The sequence below is a fragment of the Calonectris borealis genome, chromosome 10 (genome assembly GCF_964195595.1).
Source record: "Calonectris borealis chromosome 10, bCalBor7.hap1.2, whole genome shotgun sequence".
NCBI lineage: Eukaryota > Metazoa > Chordata > Aves > Procellariiformes > Procellariidae > Calonectris > Calonectris borealis.
The window spans coordinates 2,973,359-2,988,516 of NC_134321.1; the positions used below are offsets into that span (position 1 = coordinate 2,973,359).

At 43.0% G+C, this 15,158-nt stretch overlaps 1 protein-coding gene across 1 annotated transcript in view; it reads right to left on the minus strand.

The window, feature by feature from the left end:
• The window catches only part of LOC142086084 (contactin-4), a 345,243-nt gene that overhangs the window by 91,370 nt on the left and 238,715 nt on the right, over window positions 1-15,158 (minus strand). The window contains exon 6 of the mRNA XM_075158605.1: window positions 12,442-12,537. Within this exon, the coding sequence (XP_075014706.1) occupies window positions 12,442-12,537 (96 nt within the window). The remainder of the gene's footprint in view (window positions 1-12,441; window positions 12,538-15,158) is intronic.

The following is a 15,158-nucleotide window of genomic DNA, read 5'->3' on the forward strand; positions in this document are numbered from 1 at the left end:
ATCCGTCGGTTTGTTTTCTGTTTAAAGTCAGAGAGAGTTAGCCTAAAAATCTTTTTTTTGTGCACTTGCTTCAGTAAAGCTAAAGGTCCCTGGGCTTGTTTTAACACATATTTCAATGTGACCTAGCTAATCCTTTAATACCAGCTTTCACTACCTTTGATCAGCCTCTTACTGTAGCTGTAAGAGATTAGATCAAACCTTTAAAAAAAGAAAGTTGGCTGTGGAGAATTTTCTTACTGCAGTGAATTAATATTATGATCAACTCCAAGGTTGAAACATCTGGCCAAGCAGTGCGGGTGGTACGTCCTTTAGAGGAGATCTCTGGACGGACAGGCACTGCTACGTGATGCCGTGGCACTTGCCTGTAGTACATAGGAAAAAACCATTCTGTTCACATACTTGATAGATAAACAGTGTTTTGATATATACCAGCTGAAAACAACATCACGGTTGCACGTTTACACCTATGTATCAGGTAACAGAAAATGCCAAACCAATACCTGCATTTATCTTCCAACAACCAAATATCACCCCCACGCAGCCAGGACTATTGACTTGCACGAAGCAGTATACACATTCAGGGATCTGGAAACCCAAATTTGATTGCAAAAGTGGAGATAGATCAATGCTGTGTTTGTGTCAACAACACACTTTCTGCTGTGACCATCTCAAGGGAGCTGAAAGTAGATCAGCCTCCCCGGCCACTTCTGAGAGCTTTGGCTGAAGGGGCCAGCTAAGGCTGGGTTGGGAGGGTAAGGGTGCTTGCAACGTGGTTAGCAGAGCCTGGGAGCTAGACTCAGCTCTCTGATTCATTTTATAAAGAGATCACAAGATGTTACAACTTTCGATAAATGCCTATTGACTGAATTCTGTCAGACGACAGATTTCACTCATTTTTAGCCAGCCCCTGCCAGCTCTACCCCCTTTCAATACCATTTCAATCTTCATTTAGTGGCGACTGCAACTGAACAGGGGAATAAAACACATGACTAGCTCGCAGATGATTTCTGTTTAAAGATGTCATGAGCTGTCACTGAAAAATAAAAAATCCATTAATGTCACGTTCCTTATTATTTCAGTATTTCCAAGGTCTTTACCTGAGAGTTGAGCCTCTTCCCTTCTCCGGGAGGGCAGCATGCGTTACAAACCCCCGACGTCCTACCTCGCTGTCTGTGACAGCCCAGCTGGGGCACGAACGTATAACGGTAGGTGGATGGCAGGAAGCTTGCAACGGTGCCGAAGGTGATAAATGACATATGCCAGTTGAAAACTTGGGTCTGTACACCTGTGCCAAAGTCTGTTCTCGACTGAGATCTTATTTTGCAACTCCTGCTCACAAAACCCATCCCTGCTGAATGAGGCAGATCACATACATCAACTCTGGTGCTTGAATTAGCGTCAATCTAAAATGAGCTTGGCATTTGAATTACTGGAAATATTTGTAATTTCATAAATTTCTCAATTAAAACAGCACTGCATGTTCTCTGTGCTGTCAGAAATACCAAGCCGAAGCATTCCCAAATTAGGGAAGAATTTATCCTTTATCCCTTATCCTCAAATACGTTGATAAACTTGTGCACAAACTGAATCAGCAGTTTTAGAGAAAGGATTATGTCAGATTAATTTTAATCTAATCCATTTCTATCTCCTGAGAAGCTTTTTACTTCTTGCTTTTAATAATTTAAACAGTGACTGTGGCATAGTATAAAAAATAAATGATGGGAGATGCACTTTAAGTGGAAGTTACAACTCTCAATCACTTCTTATTTAAATGAGAGTTTCATATGTCTAATTTTAAGTTTAATGAAACCCATTTTTACTGAACTGTAATAACCTTCAACACGTGGAACCAGATGCAAAAGAATTACGCTTCCCTGCAGCTCCCAGAGCCGGCGAGGAAGCCCCATGTCTGACTCACCCGCTGTCCCTAACGCTGCTAGGGAGGTACCTCGAGTGAAGTTTGGGCTGTTAAGAAGAAATGCTGCCAGGCTGCTTAGATCCGGCCGCAGGTTTCAGGAGCATCACTCCACTTTGCGAGAGCGGAGGACCTCACCCCAGAGTTATGCTGCACGGCGCTAGGAATTGGCAGGTTTGGAGAAGTTATTTTCTGGTTCTTGGCCTGTCACTTAGAGGCTTTTCGAGCTCATCAGCTTATGCTCTGGAAACCACTTTTAAAATGTTGGCACTTCTCTGCACATGGGAATTTGACTACTGTATGGGGACGTGTGAGTGGCAGTCACTATTAAGAGGAGAAATTGATAACAGATTCAGATATTTTTGATGCTACACTGTTGGCTCTCCTTGCGGTCTTCTCCATCTCCCGCACATCTCCAACACACACACTGCATCCTCCTCCAATGAGCAATACCTAGACAAATCCTGTTTGAATTTCATTTTTTCCTATTCCAGGAAAGACACCTGTGAGCTGCTGAGCCCCGGCTCGTGGGGAACACCACCCTAATGCAGCATTTTCCAGTTTGTTCAGAAACCGAGCTTTCCCTCCACCATTCCCCGCATCCTGCAAGCAGAACTGACCACGCACGACACGGTTTAACTCCTGCCCCGTGACTCAGAGAGGTCTGCAACACCTCCTGGTGCCGCATGTACCATGCTTGCCAACACCGACCCCATCGCCATTGCCACATTCAAACATGCTGAAAGCATCACTGACTGGTGCTAATGCAAAAGACTTCTCTGACTCTTTCTTCTTTTTCTTTCCCAGCTCAAGGGACAGTTTACCCACTCACATTTTTGCTCCAACCTTTGGAGCGATCCATGAAAGGCTGCTCAGTGACCTTGCAGCATTTTGACAAATAGTTGAACCAACCTGCAACCAGCTTAGCAGATTTTTTGCTTGGTTTCCTAGAGAAATGGAACTTTTACAACCACGTTGCCCATCCATCTGTGAGATACTCCTCTCTAAATTAGCTTCTCACTAATTGGAACCAAATCTGACCAAGCAGCAAAGGCTTACGAAGACATTAAGACAGGAGAGAAGGAGGAGAAATCAGTAATGCCTCAAAAAGGAGAAGGCAGGGGTAGTTCAGCACTTTGGCAATCTGCTTGGCAAGAGGCAACTGCCCAGTCCTGGGCATATGGGTTGTGCAAGAAGCACATCTTTAAAAAGCTCTGGGCGTACCACACTGGAAGAAACTGCAGGAAAATAAAGGCTGAATATTAGGGTTACTGTAGTGAAGAGGGGTGGGGACATAAAATGTGCCTGGTCACCTGCTATGTAAGAAATAGGGCAGGAGAAGCATCCTCATCTTAACAAATACAGAAATGTAATAGAATTTGTAGGATTCAACTTTCCGTTCCTCTGAAGGTTTCATATTAATGGGAATGCGCCATAAGAAAGAAATCTGGTACTGAGAAGCTGCTTTAACACTTAGGGGAACATGTGCTTCAAGGCTCTCGCCCAAAGCCATTCTGAACCGGCCATCCAGCAGAAATGCTAGATGCATTCACGAAGCGGCATAAACATTGCAGGCGAGGCAGAACAGGCTAATGCTGCCTGGGCAGAATGAAATAATCCCCTGCTTTTAGGTAGATGTTAGGTGGAAATGTCCTTGGCCTCTCTGGCTATGTGCTATTTCTAGAGTAGTTTCTTCCCTTTCCGTTACTTCTTTCAAGGTTGACTGCTTTCCAAAGTTTTAACATAAACTTTGCTGTAAGGGTACCAAAGGAGAGTATTACAAATGTTTGTTCCCATTGTTACAACAACGGCTCTAAACGTTTATTAATAATTTATTAATTCTTTGTAAGTGACAACTGAAAAGGCAGTGTGACAGTTTTCAAGGAAGAGAGAGAAACAACTGTAAGGTTGGCACTATAGGACGGGGAGTAAAAAGGCACAAATACGTGACAGCAACTGAAGAAAACTCCGTTCCAAAGCACTCCCTGCCGAGCAGTGCTGCTCGGGGGGTGAAAGCCCCATATGTTGATCCTCTAATGGTTTGAAAATGCCTGATAATTGCCTTTTTCCTTCTGCACTGTTCTGATTACTTTTCCCAGTTTTTCTCCCCTTCCTCCTTGTACTATGCAGCAGGGGCTGTATAAGCACGAGAGAATACGAGATGTGATTTGTGCGATAGATTATTTAGAGACAAACCCCTCAAACCATTCCTCACGTAATAGAGGCCATCAGCCATACTTACAGCCAAAATATTTTCACTGTTTGCAGCCCATGAAGTGCCCATCATCGCTTTAACAAAAAAAAAGATAATAAAAGGAGAGAAAAACTGACCAGACGAGTAAGCACGCACTAATCATTTTTCTGCAGAGCACAGAAGTGGTCTTAGCACCACTGTAATCAGTAAAGTGCTTTCTGAAAACATGTCTGGTGTCTACACTTCACTACCTACCGTACAGCATGAAAGGCTGAGATTGAGATGAAATCAGAATTGCCATCTCTTCTGTCAAACGCTAAAATTTAGTTAGTTCTACTTGATTAAGCTGTGCAACAGAACTAAAAGTTCTCTTAGCTACTGGGAAAAAAAAAAGGCAGGAGAGAATGAGAAAACCTGAACACATCCATTATGTGAAAAGATGTGAGAATAATTCTCTGTCAACATTTCAGCTCACAGACACAGGCTCCACGGCTGTGTTTCCAACGGGAGTAATGGCATCAGATGGGAAAGAGTTATTTGAACAACTGAGCTTTAATGAATCCCCTCCTCTTCGGGAAGATGGACTTTTACAAGCGCACTGAGAACATGGGCACTGCAGAGAGACAGAAAACTTATTTTCCTTTAACTCTTGCCTTTGTTCAGCCAGAGAGATGTGGTTCCCAGATGCTCAGGAAGGTCGCCTGACTCCACAGCAAGGAGCAAAGGGACAAGGTGCCTAGGGAACCGAGGTTCAGGACTAGAAGTCGTGTTGGGAAGGTTCAGTTCCTGGGTCACCAGGAACGTCGTTAGTGGCCCCAAGCAACTGGGCAGGAGGAGACATGTCCTGTAGAAACGTCAGCAGGTTTCCATCTGCATATCTAAGCACTTTGCTATCTAAAAAAGCTATCAGCTGACTTATTTCTTTCACAGATTACTGAGACAAATTAGGAGGAGTGAGAATAAATATGCTATAGATGTGATGAGTGGTGGTATGGGCTATGGACAGAGAGATCTCAGAATAAGACATACCTCTAGGGAATGCAAAGGGAACATGAAATTTAAATAATCAAGTAATAGAGAGATCATTTTCACCAGTTCTCTGTGTGCATTCACCATTTCTCACAGCACTTGGAAATCTCAATCTCGAACTCCACGAGGGCAGGAAGGCAAATGTCATGAGAACATTGTGTATATAGATCTTTCTAAAGATGAACCAGAGAAAATGGGGCGGGAGTGAAGGAAATCCTAGAAGAAGTTAATTTATCTTCCCAAAGAAGGGAGGGGGAAGGATTTACAGATTCATTTGTTCTGCATGCTTATGGGGGTGCTATCAACCTATCAAGTGAAACCTGCATACCTTTCTAGGATTGTATTTTTTTAATCTCTAGACTCACAATGAAATGCCAGGGGTGTTAGAAGGTATTTGAAAACTGTAGTTGTTAAAATATTAAACTAACCCTGCCCTGACTATCAAATAAATCTAGTAAAATGACTCAGTTCCCACAAACTTCAATGAAAAGAACTATTTGGCACAAAGGAATATTTTGGTCTTAAAATTTGGAGATAAAGTTAAAAGGACAGCGACCTCCAAATACTTCCCAGGCATATCCCCTACGGAATGCAACTTATATTCAGAGCCCTGAGAAACACAAGCAAGTGCTTGCTTAATTTTTTGGGGAGGTTTTGTTTTGGTTTTTTTGGACTAACTTTATCTTGCCAAATAAATGTATCTTGCCAAATTTGATTAACAATACGCAAATAAGAAAAACTAACCTGTTTCCCCTTTTAAAGGTCCTCTCAAAAGAAAAATATTTTCACCAACAGCTTCAACTGAACATTCTATTTTAGGTTTTGAAATGCTTCAAGGTTTCTAAATATATCTAAATGTAATAAAAAGGCTTAAAAATACAATGGAATGAAACACTTTGGACAAACCAAAGGTTGTTGGCTTTTGGGTTTGTTCCCCTCCCCCCCCCCATTTTGGCTAACAATGCCCCCCCAATCGATTACTCCTACAGCTCCTCTGAAGAGCAACAGCAGATGGTATTGATCTAGCAGGGCTTTGAAAATGTAAAGCAAGATAGCATTGTTTTTACGGCATCCAAATTATAGAGCTCATCCTAAGACACGCTGAGATACCTCAACTAGTCTCATCAAAAAAGTCATGAAAACTTTTTGATGTTCCTCCCACTTCCAAACCTGTTATTGTGATTCAATTACTGGGGACTGCCCAGTTAACGCTGTGGTAGCGGCCAGCGGCTGCGATGGGGACCCTTGTGTGTTTGTTGCAACAAAACCAAAGCCAAATTTTAGCTACACACATGCTTTTAGGATTTTTGACTGTTCTCTCTTGTCCACTTAAATACCTACAGCTGCTCATCGTGCTGTTACACAGGCCCGAATGCCATGTTCCCATAGCAATGTTCACTCTTACGTTATTTTTTCCATAGAGCTTCACAGGTAGAATGGTCGACACACGTCCATCGTTAGGCTTTTGATTAAAAAAGCAGTGACAATAATGAAGCAAAACCCTTCACGCGCAGGGTAATTATCTCAGAAAAATGCTAACAACCCAGGTAGGTTTCTACTAGTTCTTACACTGATTTAGTGCATGTAAATGAACGAATGGGAAAAGGGGGGAAAAAAAAAAAAGAAAAAGAACTGAAAGATTCTAACACACAAGGTGCCATAAATACGGCAGGACTGGCTTCAGGGGCTCAGGCATTCACTGCTCCAAGAGCAGAAAATACAACAGAAGCAAATGTTTTATTTGCATTTATTCTGGTTTTCAGTCCAGCGACTTCCTGAGCTCCAGATGAACATTTATTTTCCAAATTTCCAGCACTCAGCATGCACTTCATCACAGGAGGCAATCACATCATTATGCTGCTTAACAAAATGTAACACCAGGATGCACTGACCTGACAAAATAGTGACTCCCTGCTGAAACCATGCTGCAAGAAATACACATTTCATTTTCCTCTTGGGGGACTGGGCGGGGGGGGCGGAAGCCTAGATTCATATGCTGAATCTCCAACTCATATAAATTAAAAATTAGGACAATAGATGGTGATGCCCAAATTGTTCCGTGCAAGCTGGACACAGTCCATTTTATGATGCTAAAAATACTTGTAATCATTTGGACTCATTTTCAGGAAGAATTTCTTGCAACATTTGAACAGTAGGAAGCTCTTTATTTGGCATCATCAAGAAGGAAAAAAAAAGAAACCCTTAACAACTAATGTATGTAGGCCAACATAATTTCACTTTTAGCTGCCAGCTCTTTAAACACGGATGTTTCCAAGCAGCAAAGTATTAGCGTGAACCACAACTGAAAGGATAAAGGTCTGGCTGCAGATCGACATTTTTTTAGTAAAATCCACAATTTTTAAGACCAAGTCAACCAATGACACAACAGTGGACAGGAAATAATTCCCTTCTAATTTATTATTTTTCTTTTATCAAATCTCTTCAGTTAATGGGGGGCTCTAAGCCTTGCCACTTGAGCCACCTCAAAATGGAGGAGACACCGGCACTGAGCCCTCCTCAGACACTTGGGAAGTCTTCCCCATCAGGCAAAAATTCTCGAGCCTGTGTCTCCGACACCCAGAATGATACCCTAAGCTCTGTGCGCAGGAACTGGCCAGAACGTTTTTCTTCCATTTCCTTTTACTATTCTAGTGAATATCCTCATCATCAAAGCAACAGCTATTCTCAGACTGAATAGTTTTGCTTTTTAAAAATTCTTTTTTTAAGATTTCATTTTCAATGCAGATCAGAAACCAAAGTAAAAAATAATACTAATATAAAAGTATATTTTTTTCCCCCAGACAGCCCTACACTTCAGCGTTGGTCATTAATGTCCCCAGGCACTTTTTGCAAGGATGATGAAGTTAGTTTTGCTGTCCTAATCAAATTCCAAAATAAGTAATTGCATTTTCTCTATCTTAATGCCACTTGCACTTTCAGTGAGATGTATTATTTTTCACTTCTAACCTGAATGTTTTTTACTGTTGCGCTACAACGTTAAATACTTGCAATGTTATATCCCAGCGGTGGCATATCGGGGTATTGGAAGGAACTGATCTCTACAGCTTTGCTTTGCAAACACTGCCACAGACCCTGGGGATGGAAGCTGCCCGTGAAACATGGCGGTTTTCTGACGTGCAGCTACTTCCCCGCGATATCTGATATTCTCTCATGAACCTCCATCTGCCCAGAGCTGGAACAGGAGATAGCTGTGGTAATTGCGCAGTGACTGCTAGAGACCAAATAGCTTCGATTACGCTAGGAGACATGCAGTAGGCTAATGGAAACGCGACGCACGTGGCTGAAAAGCATTAACTTTGCAGTTGTGACTTTAAAACTTATCCTTATTTCTAAGCGTAGGAGGAAGGAAAAGGAGGAAAGAAAAGTAAAATAAAGTATTGCCACAGAGAAGATTAATTCCTGCAGAACAAGGGTCTCGCTCTGAATTAACTGGACCTATTTTGACTTTCCATTAAATACTTTCTATGCAAACCAGAAAACAGCAACCGGCATAACTCCAGCCCAGCTTAGTTACAAAACTGTAATAGTATCAATTTAGACTAATTGTGGCTCTGGCTACAATTAAGATCATTTTCTAGCTGGAATAGAGCAGGTCAGAGATGGCAGTCATGTAGGAAGTCATTTCTCATCCAAACATTTGAGGGAAATAATTACCCTTCAGTTTTCTGCCTTTCTGGGCACCAGAAACACACTTAACCTCCTGGTCACCTCTTTCCCACATACTGAACCCAAACTGGAAATAACGCCAGTACCTTTCTGGAATGTTTTTGTATCATCAGTACATACACCCAGACCAAACCTTTCCCCTGCATCACCTGAACAAATGTACCACAATTTCCTTCTCACTGCTTACACGAAGCACCACCAGCCGCCGCATCTCCACACAAGGTGTTCATGCTGCAAAGACTGCTCATGGCAAAACAGAAAACCCTCAGTAACCGCAGAGCAAAGCTTTGCTAAGGAGACAAAGACAAACGTGCGCGGTTCCTGCCTCGTCTCCGCGCTGTCTGCGCACTCCCCATGTCCCGCTGGGAGACGGCAGCCCACTCGCCTGGGGAGAAACGGGAGGCAGGACCGCGTGGCCACCGGTGCCAGCAGGAGCGGGCTGTGCGGGTGGGGTTAGTTCTTCCAACTGGGAAAGGGCAGAAAACCTCAGGCCTCAGCTCTTCAGAGCAGTGCAGCTCAGCACCCAGCCACCCCAGGCCTTCCTGAACTTGGCCCGTTGACGCTATCCACCTTCGTGCAGCACAATTAGTTTGGGATAGGATGAGGGTGAGCACCGCTCTTCAGCCTCACGTTCAAGGCACTGGGATGAATGGGCTTTAAGGATCATGAAGCTTTGCTGTCCCAAATCTCCCCTCCTTTTTTTTTTTTTGCTATGGAAATGAAGCTTCACAGATAGCACTGCAGACTGCAAATGAGTTCGTGGCTGATCCAGAACCCGTCTTCAGTGGTTTTTAGTATCTAGCTTCGGCAGCTTCCTTATCAGATGTGGCTATGAGACCCACCTGAAGGGGCTGAGGGGCAAGCTCCACCCATGCAGACCAGAGGGGACGTAATTTGGGGGTATAGTTAACACTATAGGAGCCACTCTCATAAAAGTTAGACGCTGTGATAACGAGTAATTTTCTGGACTTGATATCACAGGTGCAAGAATCACCTTCAAGTAATGAACATCAGAAATCTGAGATACTGAAACTCTCATGATAATTTCTGAACTAAAAGGAAAAATGGCATCTGAAGGCAAAAGGTGAAAGAGGCCCTAGCTGAATAAATTAAGTGGATAATATAGCCCCTTCCTCACAGTACGTAAAAGCAAGGTTTCCTGTTGGCCTGCCCTCCCGCTGGTCAGACACAAGCAGAAGCAGCTCCATGAGCACTTGTTTCCTCCTTTCTGAGCAATGAAAGCAGTCTAACGGCAAACGGCTCACCAGGCAATTTTCCCACTGATGAGGACAGACAGATTTCAAAGCAGGATTGCAAATTTCTTTAAAAGGGCCTCAGATCCATAAAAGATGACCGCTCGTTCGCGACGTACTGAACAACCCCCTGATGAAAGAGCCAGCCGCAGCGGCTGGTTGTTGATCGTGGTGGTTAGCGGCACGACACTCGGTGCTTGTCGGGTACACGCAGGCCATGACTGAAACGGCGTGCGGCGAGAAGAGACGACTGACTCCCTTTCTAACTTTTTTTTTATATAAATGCAATAGTGCAACACGTGTTCAGGAAGTCAACCAACAAACGCGGGACCGGCACATTTAAAACAAATTTGTGCCAAATTGAAAGAATTGTTTTGCATTTACTAAACATTTATACCATCCTCTTTGAAGCAAACTGCACCAAAGTACTTGTTACATTATTTATTACAATTGGCTATTTGTAAACTCTGCTTTGAATCTGTTTTTTTTCCCTACCAAATTTTGATTTTGCCACTGAGAAAATGCTGGCTTTCTTAGTGCCATTAATACAAACTGCTCGTAAACCTCCTCACATGAACACCGGAGTCAATGATGCTGGCTCTTCTCAGAGAAGGGCCTTTGGCAGGTACCGCAGCATGCTGCCAGAAGAGATCATTGCAGGGCAGACACAGACAGCAGCTATCGTAGTCTTCCCTTTCATCTCCCTGTTAACAACTTCGTAATATGAAGAAATAGATTGAGAATCTGAAGAACACCAAACACTTTGGTGTTAAAATTCAGAAGCTACGTGAACATAATACAGTCCTTTTGCTGTACTTAAAATCTTAAGACAGAGTAAAACGTTGTAAACACCCTTCACATCAACGAGAGCTGACCCCCCTCCCCTGGGTGGGTGCACTGTGCGTTGACTCTCCACTCCCCAGGATAACGTAGGTTAGCAGTGTGGCTACGGAAGACACCCAGGGAATACAGAAGAGCCTGACACAAATGCCTGAAGGATTCTGGGCTGATCCAGCCCAGCTCGGCTAGATCTGAAACCTATACCCCTCGTTGAACCCCAGGCGATTCTTGATGAGCCGATCAGGTGTCTGCAGCGTATTCCCCAGGTCCTATCTGCCCAAGCACAGCGTGAGACCCGAGATCTGCCTGGGTCAGCGACCGAGGAACAGCGGCAACGCAATGCAGAGGTATCTGCACAGCTCTGCCGTGGCCACGCACCGGGTGGGACAGATCCAGTAACTGCCATGGGTGCCAGTTTCCATAACCATATGGGGATGTACATGTCATTGCCCCTGCCCTAAACAGCGAGTATAACATGCGACGGGTGCAAAAATGACAAATTAGTAAGATTTTAAGAGGGGATCAATCATTTTATAATACAACTATAGCACACTCTACAGAGTACATGTTGAAAAGACCACTCTGACACCACAGGTTTTTTTTTTTTGCCTGTCTGCTACTACAGCTTTTCCATTTCTCCATGAAAGTCAGAAATTCGCCTCTTTCTGAGGCGTCAGAGGTACCAGTGACTGTCAAGACAGGTTACGTCCTTTTCCACACAGTCTGTATAACTCAACGAGCCCTGAGTTACAGTTAGTACCTGTTTCTTAAGTGTATTACCAGACAAAAACAATAGTGCACACAGTGGCAATCCTTCAGGGACTTTCGGTAGCAGAGTTTCTCTGTCATTCTGTCTGGACCTTCAGATTATGGTTTCCAGAAAACTAGGTGTAGGTGTGAACACCAGCAGAGAATACAGTGGTGTCTTAGCATCCCTACGCAACTTGTCGGCACGTTATTTCCTCCTCTCCTACAACACTCCCCCTTGCCTCTCCTCCCATAAAAACAGTAGGAAGAATATGTATTGCCATTCCAGAAACAAATCACCATTTGAGACCTGGACAATTGCTAATGGATCCCAAGTATCCAGGAGACAAAAATAATGACAATGAGTGTTTGAAAAAAAAAAATAGGAATGAAAAGATGATGCACAAAAGTGGCTCTGTCAGCAATCTTACCTTTTTTGCAGAAGACACCCCAGGCCACATACAGAAAGGCTTCTAAAAGTTGCACAAGATCTTGGCCACGTCTTCTATATATGCACACATTGCTTTAGTTTCCATCAGTTCATCTCCTAAGGGCATACTTGTATGCAGTAAAATTAGGCTCTTTCTCTGCATTTACACCCAACTGGAGATCTCCCAGTGTGTTTAGTCAATAGGACTGCCCAGCATGACCCACTCAGTCGCCACAGCCTTCTCCTTTAAGGTGTGCCACTTTAAACTTTCTGAAACATACCCTGAGAATGAAAACCTTGCAAATTGCCACTGAGTGCTGAAAGCAAGAGAAGGAAACCGCTTTACCTCCAGAATGCGGCGGTGGTCCACACAGCAGCACCATGCCCTGGCCCTGGCGGACGGACACCGTGCTTCTCGTTCTGGTTTTGAAGTTCTCAAGATCTGCCAGGAGAGAAAGAACTCAATTAAGGGGAGTTTAATGGTTTCTCCTCATGAGAAGGACAGAAGGTTCATTAGGATTTTGCTGCATGACATAGAAACAAAGCGAACATCAGCTTGGAAGTGGGTTGGTGGGACCTGGGTGGAATGCGGGGCACTGGGAGGCTGATGTGCATCAGAAGCAGCAAAAGGATCAGTAAATGTCTCCACAGGCTGCAAGGCTGATACGGGGGAAAAGGATTTACCCGGGGCAGAAGACATACCTAGAGAAAACTCCAGCAACCTGTAATGCTGATAGAGTTTTGGCTTATGAATTTATGAGGAATTACTGCCTTAAACAATCAATTATGTTATAACCCAGTCTGTTTCCCTTTAGGAGACTTTTTACCGATGCCCTTGCAACCCATGTGTAGAAACCCTTCCTTTCCCATAAGGAATTCTCTTGTAATAGCTGTACAGTGCTTTAATTAAATTAAATTCCTCCTTCCACCTCTCTCTTTTTCCTCTCCTTCAGGGGCCATGCACTGCAAAAATGCAACTCCCTCTCTTCTCTCCTTGCACACTGAATTCAAGAAACTTGCTATTAAGTGACGAGGTGACTCTCTGTGAGCTGAGCAGTGGCACCAGGTATTGATCAGCACCAGCGGCTGCTGCGCGGGAGCACTAATACACCGAATCACTTTGGTAGCCTTTTATCTTTAACAGTCCCTTGCATTTCAATTTTCTTTTTTTTGCTTTCAGTGTAGCTGAGCCGTGGTTTGGTGATTACAAACCTGTTGTCTGTGCAGTTGGGAACCAGAGAAAACACACAGGTGATAAATATTTAACAGCAGGAACTAGTAGGAACATCATTATAAGGTTACAAGGATGAAAAATTAAGCCTTGATTTTTATCCTCTCTTGAAAATGTTTTCTGGAAGCGCTGGCATGCATACTTAAAAAAAATTAAATAAATAAAATCAGAAGAAGTCACTGCTTCATTTTAGAAACCTTCTTCACAGACCCTTCCTGCTAAAGCCAAATTCAGGACAAAATCCAGGCAAAAGGGAACTACAGTGGAAGTAGTGAGTAACAATCTGTTATAGTGCTAGTAGTCATTGTGAGATTTCCAGCGCAGTTCTGCCATATCCTTACGCTGTACGTTACATCATTCCCGGGATCTTATTATTATATTATTTCAGTTTTTTCATTTGCATTTTAGTGGATAAATATTGTGGGGACTTAAAAAGCCTCCTGCACTGCAGTGAATTATTTGTGAAAACAAAACTAGTCCAAACCTGCCACCTCCCCATCTTTCTTCTGCCCAAGTCCACAGCAACACCTACTGAACCCAGGTGGTGCTGCCGTTTGCATTAGGTGCTGAGGCCGTTGCATTATCACACCCTTTGGGCAAAATGGGTTCACACAGGAGGTTCAAAACTACACCTGAGTTTAAAACCGGTTCAAATTTAACCTGGGTACCAATTTAACAGCAGGTTCACCCGTGTGAGCTGTTTGTTCAGAGTCTGGGTAGGTGCAGGGAAACAATAAAGCATGGAGCTTCCCAGCCTCAACTCATAGTCTGGGTCTGTAACTTTGAGCAGGGCGGCTTTCTTTGTCCTTCTGTCTTTTTTTTTGGCCTAGGAAAAAAGACAGAAGGAAAACAGAAGAAAACCCATTATCAATGAAAACAGAGAGAGATAATTTTTCTGTCCTAAGTTCTATAAAAAAGGTGGAATGGCACTTTTCAGGAACCACTATTACATTCCTCTGGCCACCTGCCAGTCCCATAGATTTAAATATATTTTGACTGCATACAGGCACAAGATTGGATCTCATCCTCAGCGAGGACAGTTGCATAAGGGATAATAGCCTAAAACCAAAATAATGCCTGGAGGAATAAATGTGGTATTAGGAAACATTTTTACATTAATATTATTTCTAATAAATGACAAAGTAAAGTAAAAGCAAAACAAGTCCCTATCACCAAAGCAGATGCTTTATATACACGTATATACACACATACACATATAGATGCACTAGAAAAAAAATTGCAGAAGTATTTGTAAGAGTCTCAAATTATATATAAGATTCTTCATATGTCTATTTAGCTATTTATATCTTCCTCCATGTTGACAGAACTAATACATTATGCCATATGCATATACATACATACATCAACATTTTAGAGATTATACAGAATTCACTTTTCAGGCCTGAATCCTAAAAAAACTATACGCAGGTCTGCTTTGGAACACAGGAAAGAAAGATTGCATCAACTCTGAGCCTGCGTGTTTAAGCCTACTCACACAGTGCTCTAGGGAATTCTTCTGTTAATCACAGGGGAGGGAACGGGAAAGGTCTTTCATTACTAATCATAAGAAACAGCCACCTGCCTGGTGACCCAGCAACTCTTGATTACAATAGTATGGAGAGAAAGTGCATGATTCAATAGTTTAAATGCAAATCTAGTCCTCTAACTTTTTTTTGCAAGGAAGAAACAACCCTATTTGTTGACAAAACAGATAGCTATATATTTATGACAAGAAAAGGATTGCTACCTGGAAAAGAAGTCTCTGCTTGGATGAACAAGGAAATGATGGAAGAATGGTCAAAGTCAACTGGAGGCAGCAAACAAAGCAGAGC